Consider the following 20,664-nt stretch of genomic DNA (forward strand, 5'->3'; position numbering starts at 1 on the left):
CCATCTCTTATTTAGCAGCTAACCTTACTCATCATCAGCTTTGTGGATACTCTTTAACTAATGTTAAGTGGTACTGACCGTCGCACAATAACACCTCCATAACTGAAAGGGAAAGTACGTTTGGTGGAATGAGGATTTGAACCCGCAACCCTCAAAGTATTAGTCAAACGCTCCAGCCACCTGACCAAGCCAGGTCTCATAACTATGTTAAAATGCGAATAATAAGCAGCAAACTTCAAAGTGGACGTCAACGTCAACATTCCATTCAGATATCATCATGAGCACAAGGACAATTTGAAGATTGGTCTCACCCTCATTTCTTCACTTCCTCCCTAAACATCTGGTGACACCCCACAGTCAATCCTGCAGTATTTTCAAAAAGAAATATTAGAATTATTACTCGCTAATTTCACTGCAGTAGACTGCATTCTTTTTGCCTCTATAGCTAACAGCACAAAAATCAAGAATGGTTTGAAAAGTTATGGAGTGAAGATGCCTGTGACAGAAAAAGGCACCAAAGCAAAGATCGTTTCGTTTGTAGAAACTAGAGGAAATGAAGTTTGAACTCAACCAAAAAACGAGGCAGACGGGAGTTTCTCCTTGTTACTAGACGAATGGACCTATAAACGAAATAAAAGTAACGTGTGCACTGACATTCGTGCCACAAGCAAAAATTATGGACTTGTCAAAATAACAATAAATAGTAGTATGTCAGCTACCAAGGCAGTTGAGATTGCCGTCAACGAGCTGAAAAGGTTTGAGTGGGATTTGAAAGGATGCATCATCGCTGTTGTCAGTGACATTACTCCTGTGATGAAGATGGATCATTTGATGGGTGTGAGCCGCCATGTTTGTCACAGCCGTGGAATTCATCTAGCTGATGATGTTCACTATAAATCGTCTGATACGATTTATGAGAAAGCAAAAGAAATTAAGAAAGCTACCAATAAAACAGACTCAGAAGAAGATGGTGAAGAGGAGTGGACACAAAACGAAGGCTGGGATGAAAAAGTCATGTGAGTGACTTTCGAATTATGGTCGGAAGGATTTAAAAAATTGTTTACATTTATCACAAATCTCCAGTCAAAAATGATGATCTCCAGAAACTAGTCAAAGCTTAAAAGAAGAAAGAACTACATTTGCTTATGGACACTCGAAATGGAACACTCATAACGTTACAGAGTTCTGCGAATTGAAAAGCACTGTCACAGAAGCCCTGATTGATCTTTCTGTCATTTACCTTTTCCCCTCTTAAAAGAAAATACAAAGCTCATTTCAGAAATTATCAAGGCCCTAGAACTTGTGGAAATAAATGTCTTAACATTTCATACTGATAGTTTTGGAAGAGCCTTATATAAATATTTTTGGCTGTCTTGGCAATTTCATTCCTAGATGGACATGAGTCATCTTGCAGCAGTGGGTTGTATGTATTTGGGTCCTCCAATTATCAAAACAAGCCAGCAAGATGGGTCTCTTCTCACGTCCATCCACGAATGAAATTGCCAAGGCAGCCAAAAACATTTATATAACACTCTTCCAAAATCATCAGAATAGAAATAGTGGACCAAGGAAAAAATCAAACTGTTGATGTAACAAAAACAGTAAAGAAACTGAGCAAAGCAGCGGAACTTGATGTTATGATACCAGAGACGAATAAAAGGGAAAAGGAAAAAAAATTCTTCACTCAAAGGAACCTTAAAACATTTAAACAGAGAAATGCCTGTTTTGGAAAGCACCAACGAATGTACAAATTCAATGTAGATCATATTAAGTGCTCTGATAACTACAACTGCAGTTTCTGTAAAGGTTTGGTTTGGTTTGAATTTCGCGCAAAGCTACTCGAGGGCTATCTGCTCTAGCCCTCCCTAATTTAGCAGTGTAAGACTAGAGGGAAGACAGCTAGTCATCACCACCCATCGCCAACTCTTGGGCTACTCTTTTACCAACGAATAGTGGGATTGACCCTCACATTATAACGCCCCCACGACTGAAAGGACGAGCATGTTTGGTGTGACGGGGATCCGAGCCCGAGACCCTCGGATTACGAGTAGAGTGCCTTAACCACCTGCCCATGCCGGGCCATTTTGTTTCGTTGGTAAAAGAGTAGCCCCAGAGTTGGCGGTGGGTAGTGATGACTAGCTGCCTTCCCTCAAGTCTTACACTGCTAAGTTATGGATGACTAGCGCAGATAGCCCTCGTGTATCTGTGCGCGAGATTCGAAACAAACCAAACCAAATTTGAATAGTCTAACTTCAAGTGGTCTGTACCAAGTAATAAATAAAACGCTTATTAAAACTAACCCCTTGAAAAAAAAGTTTATATTAAATGCTAGGACACAAAGCAATCTATTAATTAAAGTAATTATACGAAAAGTTAGTTATCCGTTACAGATGCCAAGAAATAATTCGCTGCTAATTTAGATTTAAACAGCGTATTTCACAGAAAATGCAAATCGTTGTTTAATAGCGTTCCTTACAGTGAAACGTGTGAAATAATTGTCATTTGTTGTTCAAAATCTGAAGTTACGTTATTAAAAGTTAGTCTGGATGGAATTCGTATTAACTGTCTGCACATTATCTCTGCAACAGCTGGAAGCGCGTGGGCCACACATTCCACTGCTGGATCCTTGGAAAGGTCACTGCTTGCAATTCTAGTTTATGTTACCAGAAAGTAAGCCAAGTCTCTTGGGCAACAGACAAATAATCCTGTATAAAACAACACATTGAGAGTAAAAAAAAAATTCAATTAAAGCTGACATAATGCCAGCTAAATGAAAAAGAGAAAACTTACTTTGTTACGAAGTGGTACCTTGCATTTAAACAGCGACTATCTACTTTAAAATTCTTGCTCGTTTAAATTAAAAACACGTTAATATTACTAACAAGGCACTGCATTTGTAAAGTTCACGAAGAAATTTAAAACAACCCCTTTTATTTTGGAAAATAAATAACCTATTCTGTCAAATCAGAAACTCTCATGTTTGTTTATTTACATTCACTAGGAAAGATAAACGAACCACACCGAAAATCGCACGAAAATTTTACAGAATTTATTAGGTTGTAAGATCCGCTCGTACGGATGTACATCTGACGTTTTAAACGAGGGTCATGGGTTCGAATCCCCGTCACACCAAACATGCTCGCCCTTTCAATCGTTGGAGCGTTATAATGTGAAGGTCAATCCCACTATTCGTTGGTAAAAAGAGTAGCCCAAGAGTTGGCGGTGGGTGATGATGACTAGCCTTACACTGCTAACTTGGGGACGGCTAGCACGGATAGCTCTCGTGTGGCTTTGCTCGAAATTAAAAAGAAACCAAACCCTTTAGTCTTACACTGCTAAATTGGGTACAGTTAGCGCAGATAGCCCTCGTGTAGCTTTGCGTGAAATTAAATAATAAACAAAAACAAAACTGCTGTTTTAAGTGAGATTAAAGTTAATATTTTGCAAATAGAAACAAAATATAATTTTTTACATCTCTAATAGAGATTCTTCTTCCGGGTAAATCTCAAACCAAACCTTAGTTTTAGTTTATGTTTCTATTGATAGCATCTTTCGCCCTACTTATAAAAAGATAGACATAATTACTATTTTAGCAGATCCACTGACTATGTGTTAGTTGCTACATGGTACTTAATTTACACGTGCAATCCGCTTTCCCGGTGAAACCATCATGAGTTTCTTTAGTTTTCGGAAAACACAACAACAACAAAAACGGCTAACGTAAGGTTTATATTAAACGCATTGATAATATATGACATTTCTTGTTTAATAAGCTGTCTAATCTATCTGGTATATGGACAGCTTCTCAGTTTGTAAGACATGGCAAAAGGTAATTTTTAATTGTTAAATTTTCACTCTTTTTAGGAAATCAGGTTTATTCGTAAGTTAATTAAACTGTCAGATGAAACTATTAAAATTCTTTACATTTACCATACAAAGAAGACTCGTTTATCCCAACAAAGTGTCATAACTTACTCCCATAAAAAGCACTTCTAAAAATTTGGTTTCTGGTGGACTTGTTATTTGTACCTATATTTTACGAGACCAGGTTATATTGGACATCATACGTGTACCTGATAGTGTTCGGTTTAAAAATAACCACAGATCGTGTTTACAAAATATACGGAATGTAAACATGCCTAACAAACAGTTTGCATCTAATTTGGCTTTCTACAAGTCTCGTGCTTTCAAAAGGGTCTATCACGTGAACTGAAATCCATTCGTTATCGACTCTCCAGGCACGCTATTACATTTCCAATTGACTAGATTTTTTTCAACGAATTTCATCATACGTAACTAACAGATCATACTACGCGATCACGCGCATTCTTGACGCCTCTCTTCAACGGCTTTTTTTCTACGCACACTCACGTGCATTCGCCTTTTTCGTTTTTTTCATCAACACTACTCTTCCAGTTGTTAGTTCTCTTCTTGCCTCTTGTTTGCCCCACTTTTTACACACTTATTCACAATTCAAATTTTAACACGTGACCTAACCTAACCTAACTCTAACCTAACCTTATTTTTCCTCTCGATTATTTCATTACGATATTCTTTAAAAATATTTACTTTTTTCTTCTTGTTGTTCCAAAGGTCCTTGAGCTGAAGGCTTGGCGGTTAGGGCGTTCCACTCACAATCTGAGGTTCGCGGGATCGAATCCCCGTCACACCAAACTTGCTCGCCATTTCAACTGTGGGAGCGTTATAAGTTACGGTCAATCCCACTATTCGTTGGTAAAAGAGTAGCCCATGAGTTGGCGGTGGGTGGTGATGACTAGCTGCCTTCCCTCTAGTCTTACACTGCTAAATTAAGGATGGCTAGCGCAGATAGCCCTCGCGTAGCTTTGCGCGAAATTCAAAAACAAACAAACAAACCGTGAGCTGAAAGTGGCAGAGTTTTTGTCTTCGGTGCTCAGGGCTTGATCCAAGATATTACCAATAATAAATAAAACATAACAGGCTACACTCAGGAGGTCTATGTACGCGCGTCATAAGTGACTAAGACTGAATATAAAAAAAAGTGAGCTGCTAAGCTGTTAAACAGAAAGAAGTACATTAGTCCACGCACTTTTTATATAAATATATATATATATATACACACATAGTTATATAATTTTATTATGTTAAAGTTGAATTTGGTTGTTGTTAAGTTGAAAGGTACACATTGGGGTATCTATGTTTTGCCCACCACGGTTATTCAAATCCAATATCTAGCGTCTTGCAGACTACTTTTATATAGATTCGAATCCCACAAGTTTCTAAATACTTTATTGCAACTTCTAAATCCACCTGAAAAAAATATTTGACCCCGACAACGGATACATTTTAAACAGTCAAATTATCACCACCCACCCATACATACACAGAAAAACTTTCTCACAATTTAATCAAATCTTTTATTGTATGTTTAAGCCTGTTCATTTTTCTTAACCTTTCATAGCTTAAAAATGGAATTTAACTTATTACAGCATAGCACATGTGGCAACAATAGTCAGGGTTCTGAAGGCCTAAAGGCTATTAACATTAACATTCAAAGCTGTCAGACTCAGGATAGGCCTGTCGGTTACAGTTACAGCTGCGAACGTACGTCAGTATTCCGTTCAATATTCCTTTTAACCTCTGCCTGGGTCATTTCACAAACTCTAAATAAAAACATCTATCGATTAGGAGAGACATGTGTGAATTACTTTTATATTCGGCTATTTTAGGATTTACCAAGTTTGATAATTCAGTCAATGATGGAATCCAGCTTTAAAAAAAAAAAAAAGATAGATAGAAAGTGATAAATTACATGTCACGTGCAGTTCAACGAAGTGTGACGAAGCTCTCACTTTGATTCCGAACTAAATATAGATTTACTCTCGTTTTCTATCCTCATTTATTTCTTACGTTATGTTACTAATCTTCTTTACTGGGTGCCTTAATAGGTAAATCGTTTAAAGGGGATTTTTGAAACAGACGCGTTAATAATGAGAAAGGCTCGGCATGGCCAGTTGGGTTAAGGCGTTCGACTCGTAATTTTAGGATCGCGGGTTCGAATCCCCGTCTCACTAAACATGCTCGCACTTTCAGCAGTGGGGGCGTTATAATGTGACGGTCAATCTTACTATTCGTTGGTAAAAGAGTAGCCCATGAGTTGGCGGTGGGTGGTGATGACTAACTGCCTTCCCTCTGGTCTTACACTGCTAAATTAGGAACGGCTAGCGCAGATAGCCCTCGCGTAGCTTTGCGCGAAATTCAAAACCAAACAAAATGATAATGAGAATGAATACGAAGTCAATTAAAATACATTTTCGCGTATCGATTATCGCGTGCTTCGATGGGAGAAGAAAAAGTGAAGGAAATCGGGAAAGTGAAACATTCTAATCAGAAACACGTGTTATGTGTTTGGAGCTCATTTGTCTCTCTTTCGATCGGGCTGGCATGGCCAAGCGCGTAAGGCGTGCGACTCGTAATCCGAGGGTCGCGGGTTGGCGCCCGCGTCGCCCTAAACATACTCGCCCTCCCAGCCGTGGGGGCGTATAATGTGACGGTCAATCCCACTATTCGTTGGTTAAAGAGTAGCCCAAGAGTTGGCGGTGGGTGGTGATGACTAGCTGCCTTCCCTCTAGTCTTACACTGCTAAATTAGAGACGGCTAGCACAGATAGCCCTGGAGAACTTTGTGCGAAATTCCAAAAAAACAAAACAAACAAACCATTTGGATCGCCACAGGCGTTTTTTTTTCCTGGATATTTCAGGATAAAATGTCGCTGTAGCAGGAATATGATGAAATAATAAAAGTACTTTTTTTAACTCATTGTTTCTGCTGTTCCTAATGGCCTGAATGTCGTCCTCAGGTTCTTTATCTACTAGACGAGAAAGAATAATCCTCACATCTCTACCCCTAGTTCTTCAGTTGTCAGTCCCCGTCGCGCAAAATTGACATGGTTCTTAAAACAAGAGATTTATGGAAGGTAGAGACATTGAACGTATAAAAAAATGATCACTTTCATTTCTTTGCTAGTGCGCATGTCACATTCTGAACTGAACCAAGTCGTTTTATAGAACAACGTTATGCAATTTCAAACTTTTATCAAACCTTGTGTGTAAGTCGAACAACAGAAACACCGCATATCTTTTTCACCTTCGAAGTATCATGAGTAATCACAGCTTAATCAAATAATTGTCTTAAGGGCATAACTTTCTTTAGGTATAAAATAAGGGCGCTTGAAGCGCCATCGGAAGATTATGAGTTCGAATTCACGTTCTATCAGACATGCGGCGCCCTAGTTGCCTTCTCTCTGTTCTTAAACTGCTAAACTGAGGAGTGCTAGCACAGATAACCCTCGTGCAGCTTTACTTTGAGCTTCACGTCTTACCAAACACACTTTATATGCATAATGTTTATAAAGGACATTGAGACTGAGCGACAAAGTGGGGATGTCGTAATGTCCGTTCAAGCTTCTAATTTGTATTTTAGCAGACGTTACACAAGGCATTTTCTTTAATATCCACAGTTTGTGAATGACAACAGTTATACGAATTCTGTACCATAAATTACAACATTACTTTTAAATTTTAATTGAGAATAGAATAACCAAATTCGTTATTTCATTTAATTTTCATAACAATTTTCTTCTTCCCCACCATCACTTCTCAGTTTGATGAAAGTTGAACGTAAAATGTTAGATACGTAAGATAGTGTAACCCAAAGGTTTGTCACGAATCTAAACGCTAGTACCTGCCACGATAGAACGCATCACAAAAGGATTTTCATTGCAGGAGGCACGAGTAAGAAAGTTAAAACAAAGCCCTTACTTTTATTTCATTTCGCAGTTCATTAAGCAAGGCTTTCATGAGAGAACTAAGTAATACCAAAACCAATTATAGGTGACGTCTAACACAATTTATTTATATGTATTTAATGAGTTCATAAGGTTGGCAAATGATCATTCGACACAGGAATTATTCTTCTTCAACATATATTTCAGCTCCATGTTTATTGTGAAATACGGAAACCATTCGAGTCCTTTGATAAGAACAAGATAGAAGGTTTTATTCATTAACAAGTAACATATATATAACATGGTGAAATATTTTTGTTTGTGTAATTTCAACGTAGGGGCAAATTAACATACTGCTATTTTTACAGATATCAGACGGAGTTATTTGTAAAAAAAAACAACAGGAGGCTCGTCCAGTTACGGGCAACAATCCAAGGTGAAATGACAACTACGGTCAACAATCCAAGGTGAAATGACAGCTACGGGCAACAATCCAAGGTGAAATGACAGCTACGGGCAACAATCCAAGGTGAAATGACAGCTACGGGCAACAATCCAAGGTGAAATGACAGCTACGGGCAACAATCCAAGGTGAAATGACAACTACGGGCAACAATCCAAGGTGAAATGACAGCTATGGGTAGCAATCCAGGATGAAAAGACAACAAGGCAATGACATAGAGTTCAGCGTGGAAAAACTTTCTACAACACGTGTTCACGATTTATTTTTTAAATTCAATTTTAGTACCAAGTCGCATTGGACTATCTTCTGTGTCCATTGTGGGAATCGAATCATAAGTTTAAGAGTTTAAGAGTCCGTAGCTTACCTCTGTCCCGACTAGAGGCGCCCTCTGATTTATAACAAAAGAGTTTAGCGTTACTTTGAAATAGTTAATAAAAACATCGTGACTTCAAAGACCAAAGAATATTGCGCATCCTTCTTGTAAAATTACTGCAAAAACTTTCACTCCAATATGAATGAAACGTTTAAATGATTTCATGGTCGACACAAGAATGAAGTGCAGTGACACCATACGACAAGTCAACAAAGTTATTTCAAACGTCACGTAGAATACAGAAAAACCGAAAAAATCCCATTTGCATGTCAATATCTGTGCGTGTATTTCTGTAAAGAATGAAAAATCAGTAAAGATTGAATCCACTCCTAGTTTTGGTCATACCTCAAGATTGAATCCACTCTAGTTTTGGTCATGCCTCAAGATTGAATCCGCTCATAGTTTTGGTCATGCCTCAAGATTGAATCCCTCCCAGTTTTGGTCATGCCTCAAGATTGAATCCGCTCCTAATTTTGGTCATGCCTCAAGATTGAATCCGCTCCTAATTTTGGTCATGCCTCAAGATTGAATCCGCTCCTAATTTTGGTCATGCCTCAAGATTGAACCCGCTCCTAGTTTTGGTCATGCCTCAAGATTGAATCCGCTGCCAGTTTTGGTCATGCCTCAAGATTGAATCCACTCCTAGTTTTGGTCATGCCTCAAGATTGAATCCACTCCTAGTTTTGGTCATGCCTCAAGATTGAATCCACTCCCAGTTTTGGTCATGTCTCAAGATTGAATCCACTCCTAGTTTTGGTCATGCCTCAAGATTGAACCCGCTCCTAGTTTTGGTCATGCCTCAAGATTGAACCCACTGCTAGTTTTGGTCATGCTTCTTGAATTACCATCAGTGCTGCGTTTCAAAGTATTTGAAATATCTTATTAAGCATACAGTCTTATACTGTAGACAAACTATGACTAAACGAACCTCACAATTTTAAAGACCAGAACAAGCAGCTTAAATCATTACGTTTGTTTTTCTTAATAATATTTTATGTTCTCCAGAACTTGGTGTTGTCTTGTTTTATTATACCTAATATCAACAAAATATATCGTGCAATTTTCCGTTAAATATCTCAATTCACTACTGCCACCACAAGATATCTTTATTTCTTATTGTACTCTGTAATTGCTTTTTGTTTGTTTGTTTGTTTGTTTTTTACTTTCTATTGACGGCCGGGTATGGCCATGTGCTTAAGACGCTCGACTCGTAATTTGAGGGTCGCGAGCTCGGATCTCCATCACACCAAACATGCTCGCCCTTTCAGCCGTGGGGAACGTTATAATATGATGGTCAGTCGCACTATTTGTTCGTAAAAGAATAGTCCAGGAGTAGGCAGTGGGTGGTGATGACCAGATGCTTTCTCTCTAATCTTACACTGCTAAATTAGGGAGGACTAGCACAGATAGCCCTCCTGTAGCTTTGCGTGAAATTAAGGGCCCGGCATGACCAAGCGTGTTAAGGCGTCCGACTCGTAATTCAAGGGTCGCGGGTTCGAATCCCGGTCGCACCAAACATGCTCGCCCTTTCAGCTATGGGGGCGTTATAATGTGACAGTCAATCCCACTATCCATTGGTAAAATAGTCCAAGAGTTGGCGGTAGGTGGTGATGACTAACTGCCTTCCCTCTAGTCTTACACTACTAAATTAGGGATGGCTAGCGTAGATAACCCTCGAGTAGCTTTGCGCGAAATTCAAAAACAAACAGACAAGCGTGAAATTCAAATACTTTCTTTTCTATTGACCATAAAATGAAGCCAAGAGCATTTAACAAATCCTGATGGTAAAAACCCATAATTTTCACTGAATATTTTAAATAGACTTATAAGGATTTATTTATTATTAACGTATTACTAGTTGTTGTTGGGTTTTTTTTTACTGTAGTTGTGTTACACCGGTCACAAAAACATCAGAACTACTCATGGAAAGCAAACATATCCATTTTGAATATTTAAATTGTCCTTGCGTTACGCGCTCTTTGCTTAAATGAACTTTGTTGTTGTTTTATGTTTTTGCTTCCAGATGCTTTCTTGTTTCTTTTAACGTTTATAAAGTAATAAGAAGCTATGTTCATCAGTAAACAGTTCTGTGATAAAATGATCTGGTAACGATTGTAAAATTGTTCTAGAAAGTTAACAGATGTCACTAGTATCGATATTCAAAATGTAATGACAGCTCGTTCCTCTAGGGATAGCCTTCCAGTGAGTCACCACTCTGGTTGAACAGTAACTGGGATTCACGTAAAACCGTCACCCCTACCGTTATTTAGTGCCAGTTTCGCCATAGAAACATGGACGATTTATGATAACTTTTAACCTTCTTGACGTAAAGAACGCTGCGTGGTGCAATTGATCAAATCTCTGAAAATGGACGGAAAGTAATCCACATAACATGGTTGGAAAGCAGAAGAGCTATCCCAAGAAGTAAAATTCGAAGATTTCAAAGCTGTCTATTCATTGGTTCACAATCACTTAAAAATTCTACGTATCTAAAAAAATTCGAGATTATAAATATGGTAGGAAAAAAAGAGTAAAAGTAGGCCCCGGCATGGCCAGGTGGGTTAAGTCCTTCAACTCGCAATCTGAGGGTCGCGGGTTCGAATTCCCGTCGCACCAAACGTGTTCGCCCTTTCAGCCGTGGGGGCGTTACAATGTCACGGTCAATCCCACTATTCGTTGGTAAAAGAGTAGCCCAAGAGTTGACGGTGGGTAGTGATAACTAGCTGCCTTCCCTCTAGTCTTACACTAGCAGATAGCCCTCGTGTAGCTTTGCGCGAAATTCCAAAACAAATAACAAAGAATAAAAGTACACATTAGCTCTAGGTATATGTAATATATGTAGGTGATTAATTCGTGTTTACGTATGCTTTATAATACACACACACAAGTTGACCTAATCTTAAAACGATTAAAGTAAGGACAAGACTTTTATAAGCTTTCACAGAGGTACATTAAAGTAATAAAGCCAACGTTTAATAATACAGTATAATTAATTAAATGTGAGACTGGGAAGTGTGCGAGACTGTTTTAGTCACGCAGTATCTTTCTTAATCTTTATACTGTAAAACTATCAAGTAAAACAAGTTTTATTCTAATTTGAATCTGGGGACAGCCTCACTATTAAGTATTTATTATGTGTTATTAAGCCTTTGTTTTATTACTTTAATATATCTCCACCTTAAAACGTGTAGTGGAAATTTCCTGTTAGCCAGTGCTTTTAATCAGCAAATAAATACCATTAATTTCGTAACTTAACATTACAAATGACAATACCATATACACTGTGTTTCTTCTTTATAAGGAAGTGTCGATAAAGAAGGCAGTGTATCTATTGTTGATTGGTTGTTTCTGAAAAGGAGGGATTTATTTGTTATGGTGAGAGCTAACTTATTTGAAGCGTTGACTAAAGAGCCGAAAGATTATGTTAATAACAAAGTTAAGACGGTAACACTAAAGTTCTAGTAATTAATAGTTAATAATTAGTACAGTATATATAATAATGTCGCTGATCAAATGTTGTGTATACATATGTACTAAACCTACGTGAATAGAGTGAGATTCCTCACAGAAACAGGTTTCGTGTTAACATAGCTTTTAAACAGTTTTATATTAATTGCCTGTTTAACGAATTTCGCGCATAACTACACGAAGGCTATCTGCGTTATCCGTTTCTAATTTTGAAGTAATGGACTACAGGAAATGCAGTTTGAAACCACCACTCTCTGTCATCTCTATGGTTAGTGTTTTATCAAAGAATAGTGGAATTGACCGTATATTATAAAGCCTTCAAGGGCTAAGATGTTTGGTGACAGAGATCAAACCCACAACTCATAGGTTGTGAGTTAAGTGCCCTAACTAATGTCACAACAAGCTGTATCACTTCTCAAATAAATTTAAATGCTCTTTAAAAGCAGACATAGAAGAAAAACATTATTAATAAAAACAAGCGCAGTAAACTTATCCCACTAGGTGTTCATTATAAAATAAGAAAGTAAAACTACACAGTAGAAATTAATATCTTCGACCATCTTTATGATACCATTAAAAGCTTTATTAAAACACAGTTTAAACTTGTGTAACCAAATATTAAACCTTGGGCACTTAACCTGAGATCCATACGGACAACACACTAGTTCAAGACATAGCAACTAGGGATGAAATGTTAGGAAAAATAGAAGCATTTATTTATTCATTCCTTACCGAGTTTATCAAACAGTAAAAACAGATGATGATGTGTTATTTAGCTGCCTACATGAGCACATAGGGTTGAATATTGTATGGAAAGTCTCTGAGGCTCGATCTGATTATTAGAATAATTGCACTGTATAGGTACAGATGGTAATTCCCCTCTCAGTAGGTTGAAAATGTCCACTTATTGACGGTCGCTCATTTCCTTGAACCCTGCGTCACAAGTGCTGGAGAGCGATTCGATTATTGACAGTAATCAACCTTCCTGTGTCACAGATGTAGCAGAGTTTATTGTAGCTTATTGACAGTAATCAGCCTTCCTGTGTCACAGATGTAGCAGAGTTTATTGTAGCTTATTGACAGAAATCAACCTTTCTGTGTCACAGATGTAGCAGAGTATATTGTAGCTTATTGACAGAAATCAACCTTTCTGTGTCACAGATGTAGCAGAGTTTATTGTAGCTTATTGACAGTAATCAACCTTCCTGTGTCACAGATGTAGCAGAGTTTATTGTAACTTATTGACAGTAATCAACCTTCCTGTATCACAGATGTAGCAGAGTTTATTGTAGCTTATTGACAGTAATCAACCTTCCTGTGTCACAGATGTAGCAGAGTTTATTGTAGCTTATTGACAGTAATCAACCTTCCTGTGTCACAGATGTAGCAGAGTTTATTGTAACTTATTGACAGTAATCAATCTTCCTGTGTCACAGATGTAGCAGAGTTTATTGTAACTTATTGACAGTAATCAACCTTCCTGTATCACAGATGTAGCAGAGTTTATTGTAGCTTATTGACAGTAATCAACCTTCCTGTGTCACAGATGTAGCAGAGTTTATTGTAACTTATTGACAGTAATCAATCTTCCTGTGTCACAGATGTAGCAGAGTTTATTGTAACTTATTGACAGTAATCAACCTTCCTGTATCACAGATGTAGCAGAGTTTATTGTAACTTATTGACAGTAATCAACCTTCCTGTGTCACAGATGTAGCAGAGTTTATCGTAACTTATTGACAGTAATCAACCTTCCTGTGTCACAGATGTAGCAGAGTTTATTGTAACTTATTGACAGTAATCAGCCTTCCTGTGTCACAGATGTAGCAGAGTTTATTGTAGCTTATTGACAGAAATCAACCTTTCTGTGTCACAGATGTAGCAGAGTTTATTGTAGCTTATTGACAGTAATCAACCTTCCTGTGTCACAGATGTAGCAGAGTTTATTGTAGCTTATTGACAGTAATCAACCTTCCTGTGTCACAGATGTAGCAGAGTTTATTGTAGCTTATTGACAGTAATCAACCTTCCTGTGTCACAGATGTAGCAGAGTTTATTGTCGATTATTGACAGTAATCAACCTTCCTGTGTCACAGATGTAGCAGAGTTTATTGTAGCTCATTGACAGTAACTGGTCTCTCCAATAACCGTTCGCTTATTAACAGCAACTAGTCTCCCCAATAATTGTTCGATTATTGAGAGTAACTGGTCTCTCCAATAATTGTTCGCTTATTGACAGTAACTGGTCTCCCCAATAATTTTGTGAAGCTTACAAACATATCCCTTAGACCTGTATACAAATATGTTAATACAACAAAACTGTTAAATCTGAACAAATCCAACGTATTTTTCATTATCATTAACATAATAATGATATGAATATTAATTGTTTGATGCGATATGCTCGAGAAATAAGTAATTAAACTGGAAATGACTGTTTTTTGTTTTACATTTATTTAATGTAAGCGCTTTAGGATAATATATGAAAACAATAATTCTTCTGTGAGAAAAGAAGAAAATATTATAGTTGGTTCAATGAAGGTATTAATTTCAAGGCGAGATTTAAATACAGTAAAATGTTATCTCTTTCATGCCAGCTCAAGACGAGGATCTCCTCGGGTCCAGTAATAAGGCTGACTGGCGCCATTAACACGACATCACACACGCTTCACTACTGCTCACTGACTTCACTGTCGTATAGCCTCGCTCACTTGTGCACTGACAGACATCTTTTTGTTATTTAAGGGATCGTCGCAAAACTTCAATATCAACATGCAATGAAAGCTATACATGTATAAACTTTTCATATTTCGATTTCCTGGTTTCACCTTTATTTAGATGTTCGTAACACGTATTGTTTGACCTGCATTTAATTGTGTCTGTGTTTTCTTATAGCAGAGTCACATCAGGCTATTTGCTGCGTCTTCCGAGGGAAATCGAACCTCTGATTTTACCGTTGTAAATCAGAAAACTTAACGCTATCCCACTGGAGAATATTTATTCTTTCAAAGTACACTCAAGTTAACTTTATGAGAGATAAGTGCCTTCGACAAAGAATAAACAAATAAACTCTTCAACCAGCCCAGGCAAATAAACAATCTAAGGTAGAAATACTGTGTCCAACTTTCATGACTAATAATAGTTCGAGACTCGGTTTTGTCAGGCTGTGTGAACTGAATGCAAAAAGTAACTCATCAATCTGACGTCTTCAAATAAGGGACGATCACGCAAGTTCATCCTTCTTCAGAACAATCAATCATTATAACCCTAAATCCTCGTGAATATCCTGTCTATTGAGTGACTTTAGTTCGAAGTAAAAAAAGTGTTCATCGTTGTATGACGTATATACGTTTATGCGAAAGAATAACCGCTGGCTAATTCTGCCCTTTGTGGTGAGCTTCAAGCAAATCCGAAACCTTCTTAAAAAACAAATTGTAAAATAATATTCCTTAGCTGTTCCGCGTGGCTTCAAATAAGATTGTTGGAAAAAGTGTTTGAATGTATTTATTGTTCTTTTGATGTTCCACCAAATCCTGTCAAACATTGTTTGTTTGTTTGTTTTGAATTTCGCGCAAAGCTACTCGAGGGCTATCTGCGCTAGTCGTCCCAAATTTAGCAATGCAAGACTAGAGGGAAGGCAGCTAGTTATGATCACCCACCGCCCAACTCTTGGGCTACTCTTTTACCAACGAATAGTGGGATTGACTGTCACATTATAACGCCCCCACGTCTGAAATGGCGAGCATGATTGGTGTGATGGGGATTCGAACCCGCGACCCTCAGATTACGAGTCGAACGCCTTAACCCACCTGACCATGACGGGCCCCTGTCAAACGTACAAAAACGCTTCGGAGTTAAATGTCCTAAACGAATCTGGTTACTCTGAAAGCGTTATCAGATAATTAACTAAAACGCATATTAACTAACAGCGGTATCTTAATGAAGCTTATCTTATTCTATTTTAATAGCGTCAAAGTTTAATGCTTTCAAATATAAATCCATTCCAAAAGCCAAACATTCAGTTAAGTATACACATTTCTAAATAAAATCTTTATACATTTTTTTAATTTTCTCTTAATTAATTACAATAAACGGTTTCAGTTTAAAGTATGCGGCGCTGAAATTAAACGTCACCAGAGACAACAATTTTAAGTGACTTCGAATCTAAACTTAAACGAGTGAATTGTGTCTACTAATAAAAGTAGGATTTCTGGTCACATTTCTGCACAAGACAGATGTCAAAAGATACACACATCATATCAAAGATAAAATAAAAATTTGAAATAAATTTTCTTTAGTAATTTAGATGTGCCTCAGTAACTGGACTACAGTTAAGTTGTTGTGATGTCACAGACGTACATAATAGTACTATGAACAAAGTAGAAGTCGCTTGTTTACTTTAGACCACACATTCTGATAATTAGACTTGATACCCTAAAATACTGATGATTCAGTTAAGGCCACTTGTGAAATAAATTTTAAAATGAAAACTATACTAATGTTTAAAATGCATATTAAAAGAAATGTTTGCCCGAGTTTCTGTAACTTTACCATTATTAGAAGTAAAAACCTATAGGTTTGGTTTGAATTTCGCGTAAAGCTACTCAAGGGCTATCTGCGCTAGCCGTCCCTAATCTTGCAATGTGAGACTAAATGGAATGCAGCTAATCGTCACCACCCACCGCCAACTCTTGGGCTACTCTTTTACCAATGAATAGTGGGATTGAACGTCACTTTATAAAGCCCTCACGGCTGAAAGGGCGAGCATGTTTGTAACGACTGGGATTCGAACCCGCGACCCTCGAATTACGAGTGGAGTGCCTCAACCACCTCGTCATGCCGGGCCAAAATCCGATAGGACAAGCGGGTTTTATAGAAAAAAGGTTTAACTCCTTGTAATCTGTAAACCTACTCGCTTTTCATGTAGGTTTTTACACCTGATAATGGTGTAGTAAAGTTACCGCAGCATGTAGTCTTCTAATTTTGACCATCGGGCAAATAACGTTTACATTATGTATTTTAAACAATGGTACTGTTTTTTTTTTCCACTTATATGTAAGATCCCTCAACCAAAAATAATTTCTGGAAGTGGCGGTGCATAACACCATGGGTTATTTATCCACCACGAGCATCAAAACACTGGGAGGTACAGTGCATAATATCCAACCAAAATAGCGTTTGTTATTTTATGACTAAAAAAAGATACAAGTAAAGTCAATCAGTGTTTCCGGTACAGGATAAAGGTAATTTGGAACTATTCCTACTAATAGTTTGTTTTCTAGATTACATATATAACAAAAACCTGAAAGCCAGTCTCAAAATATCATAACTGTTTGAAGTTAAGCACTAAGCTACACAATGGGCTACCTGTGCTCTGCCCAACACGAGTATCCAAACCCGGATTTTAGCGTAGTAAGTCCACAGACATACTGTTGTGCCACTGGGGGAAGGATCATAACCGATAATCAAACAATAACATATTTTATAATTTTCATAGATACCAGAGATCAAATATTTTGTATCGTTACCTGTTTACATCACGTCTTTGTCAAAGCTAAAAGGCCCCGGCATGGCCAGATGGTTAAGATACTCGACTCGTAAGCTGAGGATTGCGGGTTCTAATTCCCGTCACACCAAACATGATCGTCCTTTCAGCCGATGGGGCGTTATAATGTTACGATAAATCCCACTATTCGTTGGTAAAAGAGTAGCCCAAGAGTTGGGCGGTGGGTGATCATGACTAGCTGCCTTCTCTCTAGTCTTACACTGCTAAATTAGGAATGGCTAGCGCAGGTAGCCCTCGAGTAGCTTTGCGCAAAATTCAAAATAAACCTGAGCTAAAATGTAGTAAAAAAGGTTTTATATTGTTCAAATTCAAATCACAAACAGGTAAGAAAACTATATTATTATTATTATTATTATTATTATAGTTTATATTATAGGGCCGTATCTCTCTTTTTTTCTTTTCTTTTTATTGGGGTATTCGAAGCTTAAAAGTTAAAATTGTGTCTATCTTTACCTACTTCGAAAGCCAATTTAAGTAACAAATACAGCCAAATTAAATGTCCTATCTACTGGTATCTATCGGGATTTGATGCGAAATAGATAATTTTTACCAGTGAAAGCTCAGTATTCGCAAATTAAGAAAATCATATAACACGTCATCAGTGAACGACAAACGCAACCACAGGCACAAATAATTACTCGCTAGAGGGCGATATATCACATTTCTCTTGAAAACTTTGCTCGTTATATGCATATCGGCTAATTCGTTGTTACTATGTTGATTGATACTGTTTTGAAATGGCCCTCGATAGTCGGAAGAACATTAATTACTGACCGCTGCTCAACAGCTAAAATCAGAAAACTTATTTTGATGTATTGTTTAATGTTTTGGCTCCGTTTTTAGGCATCTGTGCCGATGTTTCTATGAAATGGAACCCAGGAACACATGAGATATTTTGGTTTAAGTCTTGTCCATTGGAAAGCTGGAAAAACAAGTCGAACTAATCAAATTTAATTTGGTTTTATGGTAAAAAAAAAAAAAGAAAGTTGCTTTTAAACGTCGTATACTCGAAAACAAAATGCGATATTAAAAGTTATTGTACTCTGTACCATTAAGAAAATACTTTAAATAGCTTATTTAAAGGTTCTATTTATAGATTATATACCGTATACATTTATAACTAGTTTGTGTTTATAGAAATACCTTTCTCTATACTTAGAAAATATTACTATTATGTATAGATATTTTTGTTTTCATTATTAGTAATGATAGATGTGCAAACAGATTAAGAACTGTGTGCCTTCAGTAAAGAAACGCCTAATTGAAATAACATTATTTTACGAAGCTCTTGAAATTAACTAAAGATAGAAACTCTCAAAAATATTTCATATATTGTATGCCTAACTTACCGAGTTTTGTTTGTTTCTATTTTCATAAAATTGAGACAGTAAGGTTGATGATAACCGAAATCCAACAAGCGTTACTGTTAATACATTACCGACAGACATCTTAAGGGTAAAATTCTATCATGCCATGCAATGGTAGAAGCATATGTTAAAATTACGAAACCCTGAATAAGGTGGCGTACCTTCGCCGCCACTAGTTTTTTTAAATAGCTGATTTGAAAAAATATGTGACCTCAAACACATGACAGGCACGTGCTGTCACTATATTAAAATTCTATACATATGACCAATATTCGAAATATTACAGTAACTAATAAATTGTTAAAACACTACAACGACGAGAGAAAAAAAAAACGCACACTGTAAAATTGACTTTCAGTTAGTTTCAGAGTCACACACTGTAAAATTGACTTTCATGTAGTTTCAGAGTCACTTAAATTTCGTCACTTTTCACGTAACCATAATAATTAACAAAAGATAAATTTACTAGCATTGTGCACTAATATCTTTACTCTCTCCTTACTTGTTTGTAATTATTGTACTCAAAAGAACATTCCATTTCCATATCTCTTGGACCTGATATAGCCAGGTGGTTCGGGAGGGTTCGACTCACAATTCTGAGGGTTGTAGGTTTGGGTCCCTGTCTCACCAAGCATTCTCGTTCCTTCAGCCGTTGAGGCGTTATGTGACGGTCAATCCTACTATTGACCTGTTCTAGCCAACATTTTTATGACACAGATTGAATCTCAAGCGATCAATTCAGCCTTACACCCACCACTATACTGGTACAGGTATGTTGATGATACAATTGTTGGATTCACATCTACAGAACATACACCTAGTTTTTTCAACCACGTTAACTCGATACACCCCAACATTAAGTTCACCTGTGAACAGGAAAACACCAACCAAATAACATTTCTTAACCTCGAGATCACTAGAACCGGTATACAATTAGAAACAGAAATCCACAGGAAAATCACCCATACTGGATTTTACATTCCCTGGGACTTATCACATGAAACAAAACAAAAACCCAACGTGTTAAGAAACTAAATAAACACAGCCACAAAACTATGTTCACCTGATAAAATTAATGATGAAATCAACAAAATAAAACAACACTACATCAGCATCAACAAATTTCCTTCAAAAACTGTTGAAAAAGTATACACACACACCTAGACCAACAACAAACAAACAACAATAAATCCTAAGAGACAACAAACTACAAAACCTTGTACTGCTGTATACCATATGTTCCCGATATAAGAGAAAAAATAACCAACATTTGGAAAAACTTTCCAAACTTTGGAAAAACACAACATTCCAGTAAACATCAAATTTATTCAAAAACCAGGTACAAAACTAAAGTCCATACTATGTAAAAACTACACTGACAAACACAACACCAACATTATTTATAAAATACAATGTGATAACTGCTACGGCTTCTATATTGGAGACACAAGCAGAAAAATGGAAACCAGATTCAAAGAACAAAAAAAAAAAAAACACCTTCACACGTTTTCGAACACTGCAAATCAAATAAACACAACATAACCATAGAAAACACCCACACACTAAGTAGGGAAACAAATGTAAACAAACGCAAAATCAAAGAAGCTCTACTTATACAACAACTAAAGCCAAAATTAAACCAATATAAAGGAACACTCTTAT

General features: G+C 37.1%; 1 protein-coding gene across 11 annotated transcripts in view; it reads right to left on the reverse strand.

Annotated features, from left to right (window-relative positions):
• Positions 1–20,664, reverse strand: part of LOC143231894 (uncharacterized) — a 137,931-nt gene that overhangs the window by 40,175 nt on the left and 77,092 nt on the right. The window contains exon 1 of one of the 11 annotated variants that reach the window (XM_076466678.1): positions 19,505–20,060. The exons of the other annotated variants lie outside the window; for them this stretch is intronic. Coding sequence (XP_076322793.1) covers position 19,505 — 1 coding nt within the window. The 5' untranslated portion in view covers positions 19,506–20,060. Of the gene's footprint in view, positions 1–19,504; positions 20,061–20,664 lie in introns of those variants that run through there. 11 annotated transcript variants of the gene reach the window in all.

The sequence above is a fragment of the Tachypleus tridentatus genome, chromosome 11 (genome assembly GCF_004210375.1).
Source record: "Tachypleus tridentatus isolate NWPU-2018 chromosome 11, ASM421037v1, whole genome shotgun sequence".
NCBI classification, from domain to species: domain Eukaryota; kingdom Metazoa; phylum Arthropoda; class Merostomata; order Xiphosura; family Limulidae; genus Tachypleus; species Tachypleus tridentatus.